The sequence below is a fragment of the Ochotona curzoniae genome, unplaced genomic scaffold (genome assembly GCF_017591425.1).
Source record: "Ochotona curzoniae isolate NIBS_2020 unplaced genomic scaffold, NIBS_Ocur_1.0 scaffold_2587, whole genome shotgun sequence".
Classification (NCBI taxonomy): Eukaryota; Metazoa; Chordata; class Mammalia; order Lagomorpha; family Ochotonidae; genus Ochotona; species Ochotona curzoniae.
The window spans coordinates 15,593,876-15,617,530 of NW_024467096.1; the positions used below are offsets into that span (position 1 = coordinate 15,593,876).

Sequence of the window (23,655 nt, forward strand, 5' to 3'; positions counted from 1 at the left end):
TGAGTGATCAAGAATGTACATGTTAGCTCATCTGATTTTTATCCTAACTCTATAAGGTTGGTACTCTTACTAATCAAATTCAAAAATGAAGTCAAGATGCATAGAAGTTGAATAACTTGTTCTAGGTCGTCTAGCTAGTTATGAAGTCTGGCCTGTGTGACTTACAGTTGCATTGGGATTGTACACTTGGGAAGACTGGATTTGTGGCAAGATAGTGCTGAGATTTTATCTTTCACCAGCAGGTGGCACTCATGCCCGCTGCCTCTTTTATTCCCTGCCTTTGGTGCAGAGCTTCAGCTTTCCTAGAAGCCAGGTAGAGTGTGACCTAGAAAAGTGATCCTTTTCCCTCTGCCCCTGCCAGGATCAAGTGATATTTTATCCTGTTTTTGGAATAGAAGATTGATAGCTCTTGGACCTTGGGATGTTTTGACTGGCTGATTGGAATGTATAATTGCAGCTTGTTTGTATCATAACCAGCAGTACAGAAAGGAATGGCAGTGCTCTCATATACCTGGTGACCCACCTCTTCTGGCTTTGCCTCTCCACATTTGTTAGTGTCCGGTTATCTCCCATCCTAAACAAAGGCAAACTGCAGACAGATCCGCTCGCTGCCGCCTCCTTCCCAGTCTCACCTCCCTCTTGTTTGTACGTTCTTTCTAGAACCAAACGCCTTGCAGCTGGTCTGTCTCTTTCTGTTCCCTGTCATCCTTCAGCTCGCCATTTCTCAACAACACTGCACACACTGGCAACTTTGTGAAACTGCCTTTCCCTCCGGCTTTTCTAGTCAGTAGCAATTATTCACTTTTATTGTTTAAAAGCATTCATGTATTGATTTTGAGAGGGAGAGAGAGTATCTCTGCTGATTCGTTCTCCAGATGTCCATAGCGGGTAGGCCCGAGCCAGGCTGTAGACCTAAGCACTGGGCCATTCCCTAGCTCTACCCCAGGATATTAGCAGGGAGCTGGATTGGTAGTGGAGCTCCTAGAATTGAGCCTGTGCTTGGGTAACAGGTGCCAGCATCACAAGTGGTGGCCTAGCCTGCTGCACCACAACATGGACCCCTCCAGTTTTTCCTCTACGTTTCTGGCTGCTCACTGGTTTCCTTTTGTTCATTCTTCCTTCTCCACTACTCAACCAACACGTATTTTAATTCTTCACAACAGTGCTGTTTGTATGTCAGCAGTCTTAACATATCTGTGTGCTAATTCAAAATCATTGTAAAATATTTGGTTTTGGTTAAAATTTTGGTTAAAAATTACTTTAATTTTACTTTATTTCCCTGGACTGCTGAATCCAGACTCTTGGGGATTGGGTTTTAATTGGTCCCTCAGATGACTCTGGACCACATTCATGATAAGAGTCATTGTTTTATATTCTCTCCATCCAAACCGTGTCTCCAGCTGGATTGCCCTTCTGAGTTCCCATTGACATTTCTGAACAGATCATGCCATCTGTTCTGCTCCTGTCCCAGTCCACATGACCCGACTCCCTTGTGAATATGGTTGATCTTCTTGTGCATAGTCAGAATGTACCTCATAGCATTGTCTGTGCACTAGCCAGAGAGAAGCGTATATCATGCATAGATAATAATGTTCCCATGGTTTCATAAATATTTTAGGACTTTCCATTGTTCCTGGGTAAAGACTAAATTTCCAAACAGTTTTGCTACCAGAAACCTACTTGCCTTTCTGATCCTAATCTTACTATTCCTATCATAATAGTGTTCTTTTCATTTTCTTTGCAACCCTGTTCTTTTTTCTCTAAATACTCTTTCATTCATTCATTTCAAAGGTAAAGGCAGTACAGAGAGGGAGACACAGAGAGATGCTTTCCATGCATTGGTTCACTCCTCAAATGTCTGCAACAGCTGGACTAGGTCAGACTGAAGCCAGGAGCCAGGAACTCCACCTAAGTATTCTACATTGGTTGTAGGGGCCCAAGTACTCACACCATCTTGCGTTGCCTTCCCAGGCACAATAGTAGGAAACTGGCTGTGAAGTGGAGCATCCAGGACTGGAACTAGTACTCCAAAATGGAATGCTGATATCAGGAGTATCTGATTAATCTGCAGCACTGTCCTCTGAAAATGTTCTTAATGTCAGTCTTCCATCACTAGATTTATAATTCTGTGGACCTGTGTTAATTGAGCGGCCATGTCTGATTTTTATTCCTGGATTCTCTGCCCCTGGTTCCATACCCTGGATAAATATTTGTGAGGGAATTTTTTAAAAATGTATGAACTTGTCTAATATAAAGGGTTTGCCTTGGGGCTGTGTTTCACATCTGACTACATGAGGTTTGAGCCACAAGCCAGAGGTCACACTTTGTATTTGTAACACTCGTGTCCACAAGCATGGCAACTAATCCTGTATGTGCACCCCTGATGACTCCTTTGTATAATCTCACATAATTGAGAGGTAGTTATTATTATTTATCTCCACTACAGGTGAGCAAATGGAAACAGAAGTTGAGTAAATTGTCTGAGATCAGACAAGCAGTAAACAAAATCACAATATTTGTCTTCATCTCACAGTTAATTCTTCAATAATATAATGAATATGTCCTCATAGCTCACTTTGAAACAGGACTAGTAATTTATGAGGTTTTGAAAGATAATGAAGTGTATAAAAAGTCAAAATACAGATGAAAGGATTGTAAGTTAACTGTTGTGAACATGACTGAAGAACTGATTTGAATTGCTAACAAAGAACTCAAATTTCGAAGCTAGTTATTGGTGATGAACATAGTGTGAATATTTTTATTATTTTATTATGCTACATTCATATAGGTTTACTTAGGAGTTTTTTTTTTTCTTGAGCATGTTCATGGACAGTGGAATTAAAATGTGCTTTTATTTTGATACAAAAAAATTTTGAAATTAGGCTCCAACATAGTAGTCTGGTGGCTAATGCCCTCACCTTGCATGCACATACGGCTGCTGGTTCACGTCCTGATTGTTCCACTTCTATCCGGCTCCCTGCTTGTGGCCTAGAAAAGAAGTCAAGAATGGCCCAAAGCCTTGGGACCCTACTGCCACGTGGGAAGTCTAGAAGAAGCTCCTGGCTCCTGGCTTCAGACCAGCTCAACTGCAGCTGAGCAGCCGCTTGTGGGTTGAACCAGAAGGGGAAGACCTTTGTTTCTCCTTCGTTCTGTGTATCTGAGATATTAATAAAAAATATATATAGCTTTAAAAATTTTGAAATCCAGGCGTAGTTTTCTCATAATATGCTTTCTCAAACTCTTGCATTTATTTATGATGCAGAGTTGAGGTGTAAATTAATATGAAACATTCTGAGTCAAGCTAAAATGATTGAAAAATAATATAATTTTTAATAAGTCTTGTGGAAGCCTTTTGTTAATTGTAATTGAGCTCACCTTCCAGCTGTATTTAACTTCCCATGAGAATCAGTTCATTTAAGGTTGTTGTTCCAGTGGTTTTAGGCATATAGTATTACTTGAAGTCATGCCAAAGAGTGGGCAGTGATTACAGCTGAAGGAACATAGAGATGTTGTGCACTTCATGTTTCAGTTGTATTCACCTTTTTAAAAACTGTAATTCAAGGAGTAAACCACCATGTTTTGATTACATGGTGTAATGCTTACTGCAGTCAAGCAAATTAACATACCTGTCTCTTCACATATTTACTGTGTGTGTGTGTGTGTGTGTGTGTGTGAGTGTGAGTGAGATGGAAACTCCTGAAAATATGCTGTCTTAGAAGTTTTCTATCGGGCCCGGCACAATAGCATAGTGATTAAAGTCCTTGCCTTGAGCATGCTCCAGGATCCCATATGGGCAACCCCGCTTCCCATCCAGCTCCCTGTTTGTGGCCTGGGAAGGCAGTCGAGGATGGCCCAAATCCTTGGGACCCTGCACCCACATGGGAGACCCGGAAGAAGCTCCTGGCTCCTGGCTTTGCATTGGTTCAGCTCCAGCCATTGTGTTCACTTGGGGATTGAACCATCGGATGGAAGACCTTCCTCTCTGTTTCTCCTCTTCTCTGTTTCTCCACCTTTCCAATAAAAATAAATAAAATCTTAACAAAAACATTTCTATCATATATTAACTATTTTCATCATGCTGCCTTTTAGCCCACCAGACTTAATCCTACAAAGCAACTCTTAACTGTGTTCCATTGGTCCAACATCCCCCCATTTCTTTGCTACTTCCTCATCCCTGGTAACAACTATTCAACTTCTTGTTTCATTGTGTCTTAGACTTTAAATTCCACATAAAAATAAGGTCATGCATTATTTTATTTTTGTATCTCACTCATTTCACATTGGAGATTTTCTTATCTAACCCATACTTCCTCTGAGACAATTTTGTGTATGGAGAGAGGGAGAGAGACACAGCAAAAGGAAGAGAATCTTACATCCTGCTGATTCACTCCCCAAATGGACACAGGAACTGGACCTGGACCAGGCCAAACCCAGGGGCCAAAAGCTTCATCTGGATATCCCAGATGGGCACAGGGGCCAGTCACTAGGACCATCTTCCATTCCTTTCAGGTTTCAACATTGGACAATACTAACTTTAAAAATGAGTTGGGAAATAAGTCCTTTTTTTTTAGAAGAAATTATGCAGAAAGCATATTAATTCTTTAAATGTTGAGTTGAATTTTCTAGTAGAGCTGTTTTAAGTTTTTAAATTGTGAATTAATTTTCCTTGGTGATTGTAGTGATGTTCAAATAATCTATTTCATATTAAGTGTGTTACAGTACAATGCGTGATTGAGGAATTGCTACATATCATGTAAATAGTCTGTTTAATATGTGTGAATTTTCCTAGTGTTCCTTTTTTTCTTTTGGATACCTGCAGTTCTGTAAGTGGTATTTACTACGTCATTCCTTATAATTTGTATTTTCTTTGTTCTCTGTCAGTTTTGCTAGAGACCTCTTAATTTTAGTGATTCTTTAAAAAAAAAAACAGCACTTTGTTTTATTAACTTTCTCTGTGTTTTTCTGTTTGCAGTTTCATTGATATTTCTTCTTTATTGTGCCCTTCCTTAGATTTGCTTTGGACTTTTGTGTTCTTTTTCCAAGTACTTGAAGGGGAGGTTCAGGCTAATTTAAGCCTTTTCCTCTTTGATTATGTGTGTATTTAATTTTACAAACTTCCTTCTCAGCACCATTTTTACTGATTTCAAATTTACGCATGTCACATTTTCATTTTCATTCAGTTTAGTATATTTTTCAAAGTTTTCTTTTGTCTTCCATTTTAATTTAACTTGTTTGTAAGTATTTCTAGTTTAATTCCATTGTGGTTGGAGAATATACTTGTATGACTTCATAATATTTTAAAAGATTGGTCTGTTTGAAAATTATCGAGAGGGATGACAGAGAGAGATTTTTCTCTCCTCTGCTTCACTCACGCAGATGGTCGCAACAGTCATGGCCGAGCCAATCTGAGGCCAGAAGTCCAGAATTCTGCCCAGATCTCCCACATGGTGGCAGAGACTGCAATGGTGGGGACATCATCTACTTCCCAGGTGCTTTACAGGGAACAGGGTTGGAGAGCTGAATAGCTGGGACTTGAATCAGGCACTCCTCTGTGGGATACAGGTGTCTCCAAGCAGCAGTTTAATTTGTACTACTGCACCCACCTCAGATTTCCAACTTGCAGAGGTTGTTTTATGGCTCTTGATGTACTCCATCTTGGGATATGTCCTGTGGGTACTTGAATTCACTTTCTGCTGTTGTCGGATAGTGTTCCAAATATAGGTTTAGATCTTTTATCCATTTAGATTTGCTCTTTGTGTATGGTGAAAGTGGGGGAGGGGGATCTTGTTTCTTAGTTCTGCAGGCTGCTATCCAGTTGTCGCAATATCATTTATTGAAGAGATCTTCTTTCTTCCCTGGGTTGATTTCTGTTCTCTTGTAGAAGATTAGATAGCTATACATGTGTAGGCTCCGTTCTGATGTTTCTGTTCTGCTCCATTGGTCTTCCTCTGTTTCTGTACCAGTAACAGGCTGTTTTGATTACCACCGCCCCATAATGTATCTGAAGGTCTGAGATTATGATCCCTCGAGCTAAGTTCTTATTCTTCAGGGTAGTTCTGGCTGTTCGTGGTCTTTTGTGTTTTCAGATAAACTTTTGTATCATTTTTTCTAACTCTGTGAAGAATGTTCTTGGTATTTTGATTGGAATTGTGTTGAATTTGGATCTTGCTTTTGGTAGTATGGCCATTTTGATTGTATTGACTCTACCCATCCAGGAACATGATATATTTCTCCACTTTTAAAGTCTTCTATTTCTTTTTTCAATGTTTTGTAATTTTCCTCGTATAGGTTTTCCAAGTCTATAGTTAGGTTATTCTTTGGTATTTCAGTATCTTCTCTGTTATTTAAAGGGTATCATGCTGATTAGTTCTTTTTCAGCCTTGAAGTCATTTGCATTCATTAAAGCTATTGATTGCATTTATTTTGTACCCTGTTACCTTATCAAACTCTTGTATAAGTTCTAGCAGTCTCTTTATGAGTCTTTTGGTTCTCCTCTGTGTAGAATCGTATCCCCTGCAAACAGCTTGACTTCCTCTTTTCCGATTTGAATTCCCTTTTGTTTTTCTTTTCTAATAGGACTTGTGAGTACTTCCAGTGCTGTGTTGTGTTGCGTCACTTATTAAAGGTTTTTTGACTTTTCCAGTTGAAGTTGTGTACAAACTTTACTTCTCTATGATTCATTACCATTCCCCATTTATAGCATATTGTATTGAGTATTTCCTTAACTATAGTTTAAATCACGTCACATGTCTAACTTCTGCGTTAATTATTAAGAGAAGAAATGAGTGTGTATTGTATCTACCCGTCTTTTTGCTTTCCATGTTCTTTCCTCCTTATTGGTGTTCTAGGAATTAGAACTCTATTTATGGGATGGTTAGCTCTCTTGTTCTCTTCTGTCCTTCAAAACTGGTGGGTGAGGCCTACCCACGTAAGTGATCTTAGGCTGTCTAACAATTGAGAAGTTAAATCTCATCCCCCAAAACTCCAACAGACACACCCAGAATAAAATTTGACCAAGGATATTGACACCCTGTTGTTTTGCTTGTAAGTTGACTTGTAAGATTAACCATCTAGTAGGCTTGATACCATGGACTTTTTGTGGGGTGTGGCTAGAGAGAATAAGCTTTTGTTTAGGCTCCCTCTTCCTTCACCACACCACCAATACCCATGAACATTTCCTGGTTACCAATTTCTTTTCTATTATTATTGTTTTTTTTTTTAATAATGATTGCATGGTGTATCAGAGTGGGAAGGATCAAGGTTTAGGGAAAATTAGGATAACTCATTGCTTCCAAATTTGCTGTTTCTTCTTCTGGAAAGAGAGAGACAAAGGGGAAAGCCACTCATGACTTTCCACATATCCCAGTACCCAGAAATGAGGAACCACCACCTCCTATCAACCCAGAGTCTCAATGTGTACATATTCTGAGGGTTCTGTCTAAGTAGTTTGGATAGTTCTGAAATGCTGCCATTTTCACCAATCCAAGGATGATGTCACCCTCCTAATGTCCATTACTTCAATTCACCGAGATTTTTTGCTGTCATCATTTGTTTGGGGTAATTGTCCAGTTTGTTCTCCTTCTGCTAGAGCACCAAATGAGCTGCCATATTCTCCTTTTACAAGAGCTTGTGTCGACTGCTCTACCTTTTACATTAAGTAGGACATGTTCTTTCAGGTAAGACCAAGTACCTGGGCCAGGCATCCCAAGCATCATTGAATCCCCCTTCCCTGCTGAATTCACAAACCCAGCACCCACCTACTCAGCCCTCACCACACAGGTGGGCCCAAGAAAATGAGCCAAGCTACCTGAACCCTGTAAGATCTTCTGTCCCTCGATTCATGCACCTGGCCCCCACTGGACCCAGGCTGGCCTGACTTGCCTCACATCAGTGTCTGCAGTCTTGTTGCACAGCCTGGTCTAGGCTAGACTGCCCCCTGTTCCAGCTCCTACTGGTGGGTGCTGCAGCCTATTCCAGCCCAGTCCGATTGCTGTCCCTGTCCTAATGTGAACTGGCTGGTGTTGCAGCCTGATCTGGCTCCTCCTGCCCCCTGCCATGGTCCTCACATCTGCCAGTGGGTGTTATGTGCTGGCCCATACTGGTCTGTCCCCAGACATGACCCACATTTATGCCAGTGTGTACTGTAACATGGCATGGACTGGGCTCCTCCTTGCCTTGCCTCTTGTGCTCACTTTTAGGGACATGTCCGAATGAAGGAGTTTCCCAAGCTCCTTCATTGAGTCTCCTCCCCGTGGCAGTTCTTGCACACACCAGTGGGTCGTTGGCCAGGCTGACTTTGTCTACCTCCTGTCCTGACAAGAACAGTGGTCTTTTTCAACTGGCCACACCCATTCTGGTTCTTGTTGTTGGTTGTTGCAGCCCAGCGATACCTTGTCTGTGCCCAGACACAGCTTTCACATAGTTCAGCAGGAGTCAAGACCTAGCCTGGCTGGTTCTACACCCAACCTGGCTCTCACGAGTACCAGTAGGGGCTGGAGTCAAGCCCAATCATTCCACCATCCCTGTGTACACCCATGTTGGTGCAGTCTGTAGCCATGTGTAGCCATGCCTGCTGCCCTCAATCCTACTCTCATCCTCACCAGTGGGAACCCCAAGCCAGCTGAGGTGCCACCCTAGCTCCCCAGCAAGTCCTGGCCCCATCTGCTCTTCTTGTCAAGCCAGCAGAGATTGCAGTTCCACAGGGGTGAGCCCACATTTTGGTTGCCAGTTTCTTCAGTATGTGAGTGAAAAGATAGGGAACTAACCACAATGCCGTTTCTCAGGTTCTGAGGTTTCCTAAATGATTCGTTTCATGTTTTTACATTTCAGAGTGGTCCAGTGTTTGTGGTATGTGTGTGCTGTGCATGCACGCTCATTCATTCTAGGGTTTTTAATTGTACTAATGAGAGGAAGTAGGGGAAATGTATGTGTTCCATCTTTCTAGAAGTGAAAATCTCCTTTGTGTCTTCTTTTCAAGGTTAGTCAGGGTTCCTTGAATAAGTAAAAGGAACCACACAGAAGTTTGGAATTTAAAAAAAAAAAAGATTAGGTTCCTTAAACTAAAACGCTGCAGTAGAATGAGAGTTTTTTTTCTGGTACCTTATTTATTTTATTTATTTATTTTTCACATTTTACATTTTATTATTATTATTATTATCATTTTATGATATAGTTCCATAGGCTCCTGGTATTTCCCTTATCCCAGCCCCAATTTCCCCACCCCCATCTAGTTCCTCTATATCATTAAAGTATAATTCTTCATACACAGTTTTATGTCCATCCTTGCAGACATGGACAATGGCAGAGAGTCCATCATCCTATTGTCAAGATATGGTAAACAGTTTCATTGTAAGTCCATCTTTATCTGGAAGTAGAAATGCATACTACATTGTATCCTCACATCTGGATATGTTAGTCTCCATTTCACAGCTACTGTACATCCCTCAAATGAAAAGTCATAATACAAAATCAACAATAGAAAGAAAAATAGAAATTTACAATGCCATGAAGTTAAATGACATGTTACTAGATAAGACAGTCTCCATTACACAGCTACTATACATCCCCTTAAATGAAAAGCCACAAAACAAAATCAACATCAGGGAACACCATGAAGTTAAGTAACATGCTACTCAATGACGTTCAATAACATGCTACTAAATGACTAATGGGTAGCTGAAGAAATGAAAATCAAGAACCTTCTTGAAGAAAATGATGCTACTGTATGATCTATGAGTTAATGAAGAATTTAATCAGAAGAAAGTGTTTTGAAAAGGTGAAACTAACAAAACATCAAAACCCATGTGATATAGTTTCTGCTGATTTTTGTTGGTGAAATGTGTCTCTATTAGACAACTAATAGATGGGTTTTATTTTTAATCCAGTCTACTAATCTATGACATTTGATTGAGCTTAAGCCATTTACATTCAGGGTTCATATGTATGGGTGGTACTTTGGTCCTGTCATTTTAGGAATGGGTTGTTCGTTGGTTTAGTCTTCTGTTGTCATTTTACTGGGATGTTCTTCCCATTGCCTTTGGTTTTGGTAGGTGCTATTCCTCTTTTCTGTCAAGAGAACATCTTGAAGTATCATTTGTAGGGCAGGTTTGGAAGAGGCAAATTCTTTTAACTTTTCTTTACTGTGGAACTATTTTATTTCATTTTCAAAGACAAAAGAAAGCTTTGCTGGATGTGTTATCCTGGGCCGACAATTTTTTTCTTTTAGAATCTGGAATATGCCACTCCATTCTCTTCTTGCCTGTAGAGTTTCCTGTGAGAGATCTCCTGTGAGTTTAATTGGCATTCCTTTATACGTCAATTGATTTTTTTCACGTGCACATTTAAGGATCTTTTCCTTTTGTTCAATTGAGGAGAGCTTGATGATCATGTGTCTTGGTGAAGATCTCTTTTGGTCAAGCCTGTTGGGAGTTCTGTGCCCCTCCTGGATCTTGTTTTCCAATTCTTTCTCTAGATTAGGGTAATTTTACTTTATTATTTCATTAAATATATTTGTAAAACCAGTTTTTCTTTCTGCATCTTCTGAGACTCCCGTAACTCATATTTAGCCTCTTAATAGCGTTTTTCTATTTTTGAATACTTTTTTTTGGCCTGATCCAGCTCTGCTTCCAGCTTTTTGTTTGCTTCCCCCTGATGACGGGAGCTATCTTCCAATTCTGTGATTCTTTCTTCTGCTTGCTTCATTCTATTTTGAAGACTTTCTACTGTACTTTTAATTTGCCCTACTGTGTTCTTAATTTCTGATATATCAGCCTTGATTTGCTTTATTGCTATTGCTTGTGTGAAATATTCCTTAAATTCTTTGAACTCTTGTATGTGCTTCTCATTGTTGATCAGAAGCTTTAAAATGAGTTTTTTGAATTCTGTGTCCCCCATTTTCTCAATGTCTTCCTCAGTTAAATCTGAGGTTGGGATAGGGTTTTGCTCCTTTGCAGGGGAGTTTTCAGTAATATTCATTGTGTCTTTGTCTCTTCTTTTGCTCTTGATCATTGTGCTTCTGGTTAGCAGAGTCTTCTCCTTGGGGCAAGTTTCTAAGCTGTGTCACCCACAGGTCTACAATGAGATTTTTTACTTACTGCAGTTGGTAAACAACTCTTTGCTTGCAGCCACTTGTGCTACTCCTTCCAGCGAGTTCCAGGTCTGGGTTCTTATGTTAGATTTCCACCAAGAACTCCACAGCCCCAGCTCCTGGCTCACCACTCTCCACCTCCTGTGATACCATGCTGAGGCTGCACTGTTGTTTCTGCAACTTTTATCCCACTTCCGGTTGGAGCAGGTCCCAGGATTAGAGACACCAGGTGTCCTATCTAGTTAGGTTGTTGGTGCTACTGATCTTGCAGCACCTGTTGGACATTAGGTCTGGGTTCCACACGGACTTGTTTTGACCCGTACAATGCCACCGTCAGTATTATTTTCCTGTGGGACCTCAGCAATCCATGGAACTTCGTGAGTTCTCACGAACTCAGCACATGCGCAGTTCGCAGTTGTCCCCTGCAGTCCTAAAGCTTTTGCCACAGTGTAAAAAATGGCGCATGAAGTGCATCTCCTAGCATTCTTGATCTGCTGGCCATCCGATCCGAGGGCTACCCAGACCTGTCTTGGGTGGAGCCTGTAGAATGCCACGTTGCTGCAGTTCACTGAGTCAGAAATAAATCCACTCCCAATCCAGCGCATGCTAAGTCCTTTTTCTTGCCTTTACCTCCTTACACAAAATAGTACCCAATTCTGCAGTAGGGAGCTGATGGTGCTGTGAAATCTACCCTTTTCTTGCACTCCCCGCCTGGGATCTGCTGCTCTGTCTCTGCTCCTGGTTAAATCAAACGGACCAGCAGGACGGACAGTTCTTTGGGTTCACCTCCCAAGCTCCCAGTGAAAGTTCCTTCCCACCTGGTTGCTGGTGGAGTTCAGATGGCTGTTAGCTGAATGCTGCTTGAGTATCAGTCACTGCAACACCACACCGTTGTGTCCTCTGCTTCCCTGTGTCTGTCAGTCTCCAGGAACCCCTCTACTGTTGTTCTGCCCTCTCCTATTTCCTGGAATGTGTCCTCTCTGCTTCATCCTGATTAAATGTTTCTCAGTCCATTTAAATGTGTCCTTACCCTATTCCGCAATCGTGATTCTCCTAGAATGAGAGTTGACAGGTGACATATAGCAGTGATCTGTGGAAGTATTCTAATATGTTTTCATTTATATGAGTAACAAAAGTAGAAAGACTAAACCACTTTTAATCTTGTCAAAATTAATTTTTTCGTTTCATACCCTTATTTTCCTGGCCCTCAGAATAAAATTCAGACTCCTCCTTGCTGTTTCCTCATTGCATACCAGTCTCTCCTTGTTCTGGTCACACTGCCTGTTGGTTCCCTAATCTCCTCTGTTTTCTCTGATCTCCAACCTTCTTCCACAAGCTGCTACTGTTTTTATTCTCTCTTACTTGGGCATTCTGCTTTGCATTCAGTAAGTTGGATTGTTCATGCTTATTCTCAGGTCTCCACTTAATTATCACTTATTCAGGGAGGCAGATTTAGGTTATACCTCCTTGTTCTACGTTTTCCTGTCATTCTGTGTTCCCCTTTCTGAACTCTGATCATACCTTATTGTTGACCGTCTGGTAGTTACTGTTTCAGACTGTAAGGCGTGTTTGTTCTGTTGAATGTGTGCCATCATCAACACCTAGTCATTTGCCTGGGTTACAGTGCATGATTTTCCCCATGGATTGGTGTATCTTCTCCTGCATATGCTAGCCAGTTACATTTCCATGGAATTGAGATTAACTTTACATAGTTGTCTTCTCTGATTTTATTCTTTTGTAAACATTCAGGTAATTTAATTTTGGATAAGGAATATGTTCCTTTAATTAAAATAAAAAGCATAAAAATGTATGTATGAAATGCCTCCCTCCCACTCAAGTGCCAAATTCCCAGGTGCTTTTCACCATTGTTACTATTTTTGAGTGTATTCATCAGATATAAATATTTTTATCTGGTCACGTATTAATATTTTCTTCCTTCTCAGAGCATGATAGAAAACTATATTTCCTGTTTGGTACACTGTTTTTCTCCACTGAAAATATCATGGAGATCTTTTTATATTGGTTTATAGTATATTTTTTGATAATGACATTCAATTTTTTTCTTTTATTTTTTTATGCTACTCTTAATGTTATTTTTTAAATTTTGATTTTAATTTGAGCTTGTTTATTTCTAGTATCTGGAAATAGTTAATTTTAGATGTTGATTATCTTTCCTGCAGTCTTGCTAAACGCACTTAAGTTCTGGTTATTTTTATATATTCTATCAGATCTGGAATAAAAATGGATAAAGATGTCTACTTCTGATTTTTAAGCCTCTGTGATTGTTCCTGAGTTGGATTTTGTTGCCATCCTCTGAGATTTCATAAATACTGATTTTGTCCTGGATTTAGTCCATTGTTGACTGGTTGGTTGTTTGTTTTGAGAGGCACACAGAGAGAGAGAGAGAGGTAGCTTTCCTCCCAGGGATTCACTTGTCAAATACCCACAACTGCCCGGTCTGGGCCAAGGTTGGAGCCAGGAGTCTAGGTGTCCCAGATGGTAGGTCTGTCCCAATTCCCTGAGCTATCATTGCTGCCACACGGGGTCTGCATTAGCAGGACGCTTGCTTGAGTCAGGAGCCTGAGCCAGGAATCAAGTCTGGGAGCTCTGATGTGAGCCTTGGGCGACTTGGCCACTAGGGTGAACACTCCTTGCTGTTGATTGTATACAGGGTTTCCTCTGATAACTTACACATCTGTAATTCCTTTTTTTTTTTTAGATTTATTTTTATTGTTATTGGAAAGTCAGATACACAGAGAGGAATATCCTCTCTCTACTGATTCTCTTACCAAGTGGCTGCAATGGACGCAGCTGAGCCTATTTGAAGCCAGGAGCCTAGAGCTTCTTCCACGTCTCCCATGTGGGTACAGAATCCCAAGTCCTTGGGCCGTCCTCAACTGCTTTCCCAGGCCACAAGCAGGGAGCTGGATGGGAAGCAGGGCTGCCGGGATTAGAACCGGCATGTATATGGGATCCTGGCCATGCAGGGCGAGGACTTTAGCTGCTAGGCTACTGCACCTGGCTCAGACAACTGTAATTCTAACCTAGGTGTTTCAGCTTGCGATGGCAGTTTTCTCAGAACTGAACGTCTTAGAGGCTTCTCATCTCTGCTGTGTCTCAAGCTGCGCTTAGCTTCTTCCTCTCATATTGCTCATGTCATTTGTGTCATCTTGATTCAGCCATCACTCCCAACTAGAAACCTTAGAGTTCAGACTCCTCCAGTGTCTTCCCACCATGGCCAAACTGTTCCCTAAACTCCTGATTCTGTCTACTCTGTATACTTGCCACCAACACTGTAGCTTAACCCATGACTCTTTCTTTGCTGTAATAGCCTATGTTGAATTTTTAGATTGTCCGCTACAGTCATTTCAGGAATCTGTCCAAATGGCGTCATTCTCCAGTAAACCCTGCAGTCTACCCATGGCATGTTCAGATGTTTCTGAATTTACTTTTTTTCAATTGCCCCAGGAATATCCTCTCTTTTTTTTAGAACTACTTTTTTTATTGCATTTTTTAAATTATTATTTTTTTTCCAAAAGATTTGTTTTTTTGGAAAGGCAAAGTGTTATAAAGGGAGGTGGAGGGTGCAGTGGGGCCAGGGTGGTGGGGAGGTATCTTCCATCCACTGGTTCATTCTCCACATGGCCACAGCAGTTGGAGCTTGTCCAGGGTGGGAGGGGAAGCTAGGAGTCCAGAACTCCGTGCAAGTCTCCCACATGGATAGGTGGCAGGGGCATAAGTAATTGAGCTGTTTTCTACTACTTTCCCAGGCACATTAGCAGGGAGCTGGATTGAAAGCAGAGCAATCAGAACTTGAACCTGAGCTTTAGTATGGGATGAGGGAGTTGCAGGCAGCAGTTTAGCTACCTATGCCACAATATTGGCCCCTAGATCAACTTCTTGATTTAATTGTTCCCACATGAAGGAGATAGTGTAAATTCAAATCCCAAATCCACCTGCAAGCAGTATTTGGATAACAAATTATCAGGCTGAGCTCAGGCTGCGACAGGCAGCCATCCTTATATTCCAGTGCCAGTAGCTAGATTCCGCCCCAGCCCCATCACCCTCCACTGAAGATGTGGAAGTCTCAGGTCTCTTGCATCAAGACAGCTCCTGCACTACGAGTCCTTATGCCGCAAAAGTCTGAGATACAAGCTTCCTTTATGACAGTGATCCCAGAGCTTTACTGTACCCACAGAACCATGGGATAGTCTTACTGATAGCTTCATACTTGCTTCATTTTCAGTCCTCTTGTCGCTGTTAGGCCTCAGATATTGCTCATATTTTCTTGGGAGCTCAGCCACAACTTTTCTGAGATATTCATTAAAGTTTCCTCATTGTTTCCATCTTCAGCCCAGATGATCTAACCCACTGTGTTCTCATTCAACGTTGAGTTTGGTATAACTCTAATTCTTTTTTAAATATATTATTATTTAAAATTATTTATTTTTATTTTATTTGAAGAGACAGAAAAAAGAGAGAGAGATTCCATCTGCTCATAGACTCCTTAAATGCCCCAGCAGCTGGAACTGGGCCAAGCCAAAACAAGGACCCAGTAATTCCATCCACGTCTCCCCACATGAGTGACCTAGACCCGAGAACTTGACTCGTCACCTGCTGCCTCCCCAGGTACACATTAGCAGGAAACTGGAATCAGGAGCAGAGCTGGGACTTGAACCCAGGCACGTTGATATGCGACGCAGGTGTTCCAAGTAGCGTCTGAATCTCTGTGCTGAAAACCTGCTGCGATCTTATTTTTAGTTCCTGGCTTTGAACAATCAGAGTGGAATTTAGATCTGGTTATGAGGAAGATTGGTGACTAAAGGAAACAGGTCACCCCTTAGCCCCAGGGGCATACACATGATGGATTTAAAGAAGTCAAAATATTGTGAAACTGAGAAGTGAGATCAATCTGAAAATAGCCCGTTTGGAGGACTGTGACAAAATATGAGTGACCTTAATCATTTGAGCTACTGAAAAGAACCAGCTGTTTTCTCTTACTAATTTGACATATTTTCACAGGAGGGAGGTTGGTTTTTTTTTTTTGTAAGTTTTTTTTTTTTTTGTAAGTTTTCTTTACAATGCTGTAAGATGAATATATATTTTTACCTAATATTTGTTTTAATGATACTGTAAGCTCTTTGTAAACTTAACAAATATACGTAACGTTTTATTTAAATTCGCTGAACTGCTTTTTCATTTTGTGTAATAAACTCAATTCAAATTTCTTCTTCTTTTAATTTCTTCAAAATTTCTCCTTCCCCACTTCCTCTTTCCCTCCTTTTCTTAAAGGTCTTTCTCCTGTAAAACTGCAGTGAATACCTTAATGCATTCAGCATTTTTTTTCTTTCATGTATTCAGTATGGATGTCTGAAAATAAAATTGCCAAGTCAAAGTGTTTCCATAGTTTTAGGACCTTTGATAGGTGTTGCCAAGTTGCTTACCCAAAGCATCAAAGAACCCAATATCCTGCCAATAGTCTTAACATCATCCGAAGCAGAACTCTTTCGTTATCAGTGGGCTGTTGGGCAGGGGTGTGGGTCTCATGCTGTTTTGTGTTCCCCTGCAGGATATGGTACCTGTCATTGTTGATTACTGTCTTCTGCTGCAACGAAAGTGAGTACGCATTGCCTGTCAGATTCAATTATGGGGAGCCCCAGGTCGTATTTTGTGTATGTACCATTCACTGCTTATAAATTTTATCAATTTGATAGGAAAAGCTTTTTTTTTTTTTTGAGAAAAACAATTTAGAGAAATTTGATTCTATAACACTTTTTATTCTGTTTATCTAATAAAATGAACGTACCCCAAACTGTTGTTATAGGTATACTCGTTTCATCTCTGCATTTATGCACAGGATAGCAGTGGTACAGAGAAATACTGTTTATAGTATAGTATATATCTTTGTACTTGTTGAATTGTTTATTTAGTGAAAGATTAAGCCTGTGATTATAAAGTAAGTTGAAAGTGTGTCATTGTTAAAAGTGAAAGGAAAAAAAGACATGAAGGTGGGAAGGTAGAAAGGATCATCATGTACTTGAAATGGCCAGAGCAGTGCTGATCCAGGAGCCTCTTCCAGGTCTGGCGCGTGGATGCAGGGTCCCCAGGCCTTGGGCCCTCCTTGACTGCCCTCCCAGGCCACAAGCAGGGAGCTGGATGGGAAACAGGGCTGCCAGGATTAGAACCAGCACCCTTATGGAATCCCTGTAAATGCAGGGTGAGAACTTTACCTGGAGGCTACTGCGCTGGGCCCATTGTACCACTCTCTAAGCAACAGAGACTCAGATGAGGATCTAATATAGCTCCTACTTAGGCCTGTTTATCACTGTGTTTCGTAGCCAGATTCCTTCAAGATGAAGTCATCCTTTGGAAGTGTCACTATAGATCATCAGAGAATAGTCCATCGTTGTGCAAGCCCCTGATAAAATCCTGCAAGGCTGTAGCTTCTGCTGCTCAGAGGCTCAGATATGTTCCAGTATTTTTACTGAAGCAATGAAGCAATGTGTTCACAGGAGGGAGGTTGTTGAAAACATTATATTATACATTGTTTTCTTTATGAGGGCCTAAGGAAGAATTTTCTTTCAGGTGTTACAATCAGAATTACCTTTGTATCTCTTGAATAGTCACTTTACTTTTAACTGATGGACAGTGAATTATGCAGCTAATATTAATTCCTAACAACCCAAGCACTGTGATATATATACTGACCTATCTTTTAATTCTTTTAATTCTTAATTTTTAATTTTTTTTAAAAAAATTAATTCTTAATTTTTTTCTTTTTTTTTAAGATTTATTTATTTTTATTGGAAAGGCAGATATACAGAGAGGAAGATCTTCCATCCGATGGTTCACTTCCTAAGCAGCCGCAATGGCTGGAGCTGAGCCAATCTGGAGCCAGGAGCTCTTCTGGGTCTCCCACGTGGGTGCAGGGTCCCCAGGCTTTGGGCCATCCTCAACTGCATTCCTAGGCCACAAGCAGGGAGCTTGATGGGAAGTGGAGCTCCCAGGATTAGAACTGGCACCCATATGGGATCCTGGTGTGTTCAGGGCAAGGACTTTAACCACTACACTATTGCGTCGGGCCCTGTTTTTTCTTTACACCATGGTTCATGCTTACTTCCTGAATATTTGTCTTGTCCTTTTTTTTTTCAAATTCCCTTGTTAAAATTGTTTTCATGTACTTGAAAAGGAGAACAACACAGAAGAGAGAGAAAGAAAAAGAAGAGAGTGAGAATCTCCTTCTGCCAGCTTACTCCCTAATTTCCTGCAACAGCTGAATCAGGAACTCCAGTGGTCGTTATGCCCTGCCTCCCCGGTGCATTAGCAGGGGGCTGGATCACTTGGAGTAGCCAGGACATTACCCAGCACTCCAGCATCTGAGGGTTTATGTGCCATGTTGGCTATTTCTTAAGGCTGCCTTAATATCTATGGATCAGTTAGATGGATGGATGGATGGATGGATGGAGGATGGATGGATGGATAGATAGATAGATAGATAATTTTAATATTTATAATTACAGCATAAGAGTAATGTTTGATCCCCATTTTTAGATGAAATGGAGGAATAGAGTATTGGCTTCAACTGGAATTTTTAAATTGACCCAATTGTAAATGAGATGAAGTACCTAAGAAACATTTTATTTGGAATAAGAAGACATATCTTTATAAAATAGATTGATTTCACTTCAAGTGGTAACTGACGCAGAGTCACTATTCAATGCCCAATGCCCAAATTGATGAAATAATTCTGCCTTTTTGCAGGGTGACTTATGATCATTATTATTATCACCTTGAATTTTTTTAAATGTTTACATATTTAGTTTGAAAGCCAGTGTTATAGAGACAAAAGGAAGGCTCAGCGCAATAGTGTAGCACTTAAAATTCTTGCCTTGCACGTGCTGGGATCCTATATGAGCGCCGGTTCTAATCCCAGTAGACCTGCTTCCCATCCAGCTCCCTGCCTTTGGCCTAGGAATGCAGTTGAGGACAGCCCAAGGCCTTGGGACCCTGCATCCGCATGGGAGACCCAGAAGAAGCTTCTGGCTCCTGGCTTCAGATCGGCTCAGCTCCAGTCGTTGTGGCTGCTTAGGGAGTGAGCCATTGGATGGAAGATCTTCCTCTCTGTCTCTTCTCCTCTGTATATCTGCCTTTCCAATAAAAATAAATAAATCTTAAAAAAAAAAAAAAGAGAGAGAGACAGAAAAATAAAGATCTTCCACCCTCCAGTTCACTCCCCAGATGACCACAAAGCCAAGAGCCAGAAAGGTCACCCACATGTGTGGCTGGGCACACACCACTGGGCCATTTTCTGTTGCTTTCCCAACCAGTTAGCAGGGACTTGGCTTGGAAGTGGGACAGCTGGGATATGAACCTGTGCCCATATAGGATGCCAGCATCACACTCTGTGACTTAGCTCACTGTGCCACAACTGTAGCCCCTATCTCCAATTTTTAAGTACTCTTAAAGGTATAAATTTGAAAAGGCCATAACATTTGTACAATGAAGAATTATAAACACTCCTAGAATAAGGGCGTGGATGTTGTCCCTGTACTGAGGTACAAACTGTTACAGCTTCTCTCTCAGTTCTCTTTTGAAAGGCTAATGACTGGATTATGCTAAGATCCTTCTTTAGCTTGAGAGAAGTTCTGCTTATGCATTGTTTCTTTCCCTCTTAATCTCTTTGCTTCCAGAAGAGGAGAAGGATCAGAGCAGCATTCCCAGCAAAGTAAGGATGTTGGGATTGTGAAATGAGACACTGGGCCAGGTGATCCCTCTCTCTCCTTCTGGATTTGTGCACTTGTGGTTGCTTGCTTCCCACCATATTAACTTTTGTTTTTTTCATCAGAATGTTAGGATCCTGCATGTGGCCCGGGCCTGGAGGGAAATAGAAGAAACAATTTAACCAATTTTGATAGACTGTGTCTAGGCCTTTTAGTTCTCTTCTCTTTCAAACATATGATAATTAAAAATCTATTCAATGTAAAAATAAAACTCTAGTTTGAATAGATCAGTGTAGATCACTCTATCACTTTTAGTGGTGGAGTCCTTATTATATTTTGTTCATGGAGTTACCATGGATTATGAAGTCAGAAATAGCCAATTCCCTATGCTAAAGTGGAACTGAGGTTTATCAGATGAAGGGACCTTCTTCCTAATATGGGATCCTTCTCCTTCAACCAGATACTCTCTTTGAACTGTCTTCTCTGACACTCGATCCTGTTTATGTATTGGGTCTTCTACATTCCTGTATCTGCTGAGTTATGTTAACATTGCCCTAGGTATTCAGTCTGTGCATGATGCGAACACAGTCTTACAAAAATAATGTACTAACCAATTTCAGATAACTTAGACTTCTAGAAGCATCAGTTTCAAAGTTCTGGCTGCTAGGAACTTTTTATATTAATAGCTTCTTATTGACCACATTGTTTTTATTGTAAGCCCTTTTATTTTCATGTATTATTCTGTTTCTTCTTCTTTTTTTAATATGTAAGCTTGCTTTATTTAGTTATATATTTTAGTTTTAAACCAAGATTTATTAGAAAAGTTGAGAAAGGAGACTCCCGTCCTAGTGACAGGAGGGGGCTCTGAGACAGAAAGGACCCTTATCCCCTGCCATAGTGGCTGGAGGAAAAGTGGAAAAAAGAGACCCTAGTCCTCTGCCATAGTTGCAGGAGGAAAAGTAAAAAGATACGTATTTTTTTTTAATGAATGATTCATTGATTGATTTGAAAGGCCGAAGGATAAGATGGCAAGAGTGAGAGGGGAGGAGATCTTTTTCTTTTTTTAAAGATTTATTTATTTTTATTGGAAAGTCAGATATACAGAGAGGAGGAGAGACAGGAAGATCTTCTGTCCAATGATTCACTCCCCAAGTGAGCACAACGGCCAGTGCTGCACCGATCCGAAGCTGGGAACGAGGAACTTCTTCCGGGTCTCCCATGCGGGTGCAGGGTCCCAAAGCTTTGGGCTGTCCTCGACTGCTTTCCCAGGCCACAAGCAGGGAGCTGGATGGGAAGTGGAGCTGCTGGGATTAGAACTGGCACCCATATGGGATCCTGGTGTGTTCAGGGCAAGGACTTTAGCCACTAGGCCACGCTGCTAGCCCCAGAGATCTTTTTTTAAAATAAGATTTATTTATTTTTATTGCAAAGTCAGATATATATATAGAGGAGGAAAGACAGAGAGGAAGATCTTCCATCCCATGATTCACTCCCGAAGTAACCGCAATGGCCAGTGCTGCACCAGAAAATTCTTCCTGGTATCCCACACGGGTGCAGGGTCCCAAAGCTTTGGGTCATCCTTGACTGCTTTCCCAGGCCACAAGCAGGGAGCTGGATGGGAAATGAGGCTGCCGGGATTAGAACCAGAGTCTATATGAGAAGCAGGCTTGTTCAAGGCGAGGACTTTAGCTGCTAGGCCAGCGAGCCGGGGCCAGAAGTGGGGAAGAGATCTTCTACATGCCATTTGCTCCCCAGATACCTGCAACAGCCAGGTCTGGCCAGCCAAAACCAGCAACCTGCAACTCCATGTGAGTCTCCCACGTGGGTGTTAGGAGCCCTACCTCTAGACCCCATCATGCTGCATTCCCTGGCACAGTAGGAAGAGGCTGCTATTATTCTGTTTCTTAGGTGAGTCAAATATTATGCATAATACATATTCTGAAATTAATTTTACCCCACTGCCATTGTTATTCCACTGTAATCAAAGATGCCGTGTAGTATGCTTCATAGAACCACACACTTAGCAATATGTATGTATATGAGGGTATAATATGTATGTATATGGGGGTACTTCAGAAAGTTCATAGAGAATGGAATTAAAAGAAACTTGGTTTGGCTTCAAGCAGTCTTGGTGTAGGCATACTTTTTAATCTATCTATTTTTATTTGAGAAGCAGAACTACAGAAAGAAGTAGAAACATAGAGACAGATATTTTCCATCCTCTGATTCATTCCCCCAGTGGCTGTAGCAGCTCGAGTTGGGCCATTCCAAAGCCGGGAGCCAGGAACTTCTGTATCTCCTGTGTGGGTGCAGGGTTCCAAGGATCTGGGCCATCCCCTGCTGCTTTTTCAGGCCATTAGCAGTGAGCTGGATCAGAAGTGGAACGCCCTGGACTTGAACTTGCATCCATTTGAAATACTGGCACTATAGGCTAAGTCCTCTGTGATATTTTTACGTGTTAGTTATTTTATTTGAGCAGAAAGAGAAAGAGAGACAGAGATTATTCCATCTGCTGATTGACTCCCCAAATGCCTGTAACAGCTGGTGCTGGACCCACTGAAGCCAGGAGCGAGAAACATAGTACAGGTCTCCCCTGACAATGGCAGGGACCCAAATACTTGACCATCATCTGCTGCCATCCCAGATGCATTGTCAGGAAACTGGATCAGAAGTGGATTAGCTGGGTCTTGAACCTGCACTTCGATCTGATTTCCCAAGTAGTGGCTTATCCTGTTGCTGTGCCACAGACTCCCCCCCTCCCCCCCCAGGTTTTTTTTTTGCCACCAAATAAATTGTTCTTTTAATTCTGTTTTCAATGAACTTTTTGAAGAACTTTTGTATATTTCCACTCTAGATATAGCCAGTAACTTTTTTTTTTTTTTTTTTTTAAGATTTAGTTGTTAATTGTTAAGGCAAAGTTACAGTAAAAGAGGGAGGAACAGCAAAAGAGAAAGAAATCTTCGCTGCTGGTTTACTCCCCAAATAGCCACAATGGCCTGAACTGTGCCAGGCCAATACCAGGAGCTTCTTCCCAGTCTCCTACAAGAGTCCAGGTATCCAAGCTCTTGGGCCACCTCTGCTTTCTCAAGCACATTATCAGGGAGCCGGAATGAAAGTGGAACAGCCAGGAAATAACTTAGTGCCTATATGGTTTGTGGCTTTACCCACTATGGCACAGTGCCAGCCCCTCAGTAATTCTTTTAAAAGCCTTTTTATGAAAAGCACCATGTTTTGTTTTGTTTTCTTTTGTTTTTTTCTGTGTGGAGTATACTAATTGATGTGTAAGTGGAAAATTCCATACCTGACCTCATGTAACAGATCACTGTCAAAACACAGGTGCATTAATCTTACTATATAAAATTATTTCAGGTGAGGGCCTGGTGCATTGGCTCAATTGGCTAATCCTCCCCTTTCAAGCACTGGGATACTCTGTGGGCACGAATTCACATCTTGGTTGCTCCACTTCCTATCCAGCTCCCTGCTTATGGCCTGGGGAAACAGTAGAGGATGGCTGAAAGCTTTGGGACCCTGCATCCACATAGGAGACCCAGAGAAGCTCCTGGCTCCTGGCTTCGGATGGGCTCAGTTCTAGCTGTTGCAATCGTTTAAGGAGTGAACCAGCAGCCAGAACATCTTTGTCTCTTCTTCTCTCTGTAAATCTACCTTTCCAATAAAAATAAATAAAAAAATAAGGAAGTATATCTGCTATTTTATTTAAAAATAAAATTACTTCAGGCTAAATGTATAAGATGTGCACACAGATGAATTCCGTGTTTAGGTTTGGGTTCCATTCCCAAAATATCTTATTCTGTGTAAGCAAAATTTCAAATTCTCAAAAATACAGATACT

General features: G+C 41.2%; 1 protein-coding gene across 5 annotated transcripts in view; it reads left to right on the forward strand.

Moving 5' to 3' along the window:
* Positions 1-23,655, forward strand: part of VPS8 (VPS8 subunit of CORVET complex) — a 239,556-nt gene that overhangs the window by 67,219 nt on the left and 148,682 nt on the right. For 4 of the 5 annotated variants that reach the window (XM_041002876.1, XM_041002875.1, XM_041002877.1 and 1 more), the window contains one exon: positions 16,656-16,702. In XM_041002876.1, the coding sequence (XP_040858810.1) occupies positions 16,656-16,702 (47 nt within the window). Of the gene's footprint in view, positions 1-16,655; positions 16,703-21,439; positions 21,715-23,655 lie in introns of those variants that run through there. The other variant, XM_041002879.1, reaches the window with a different exon arrangement.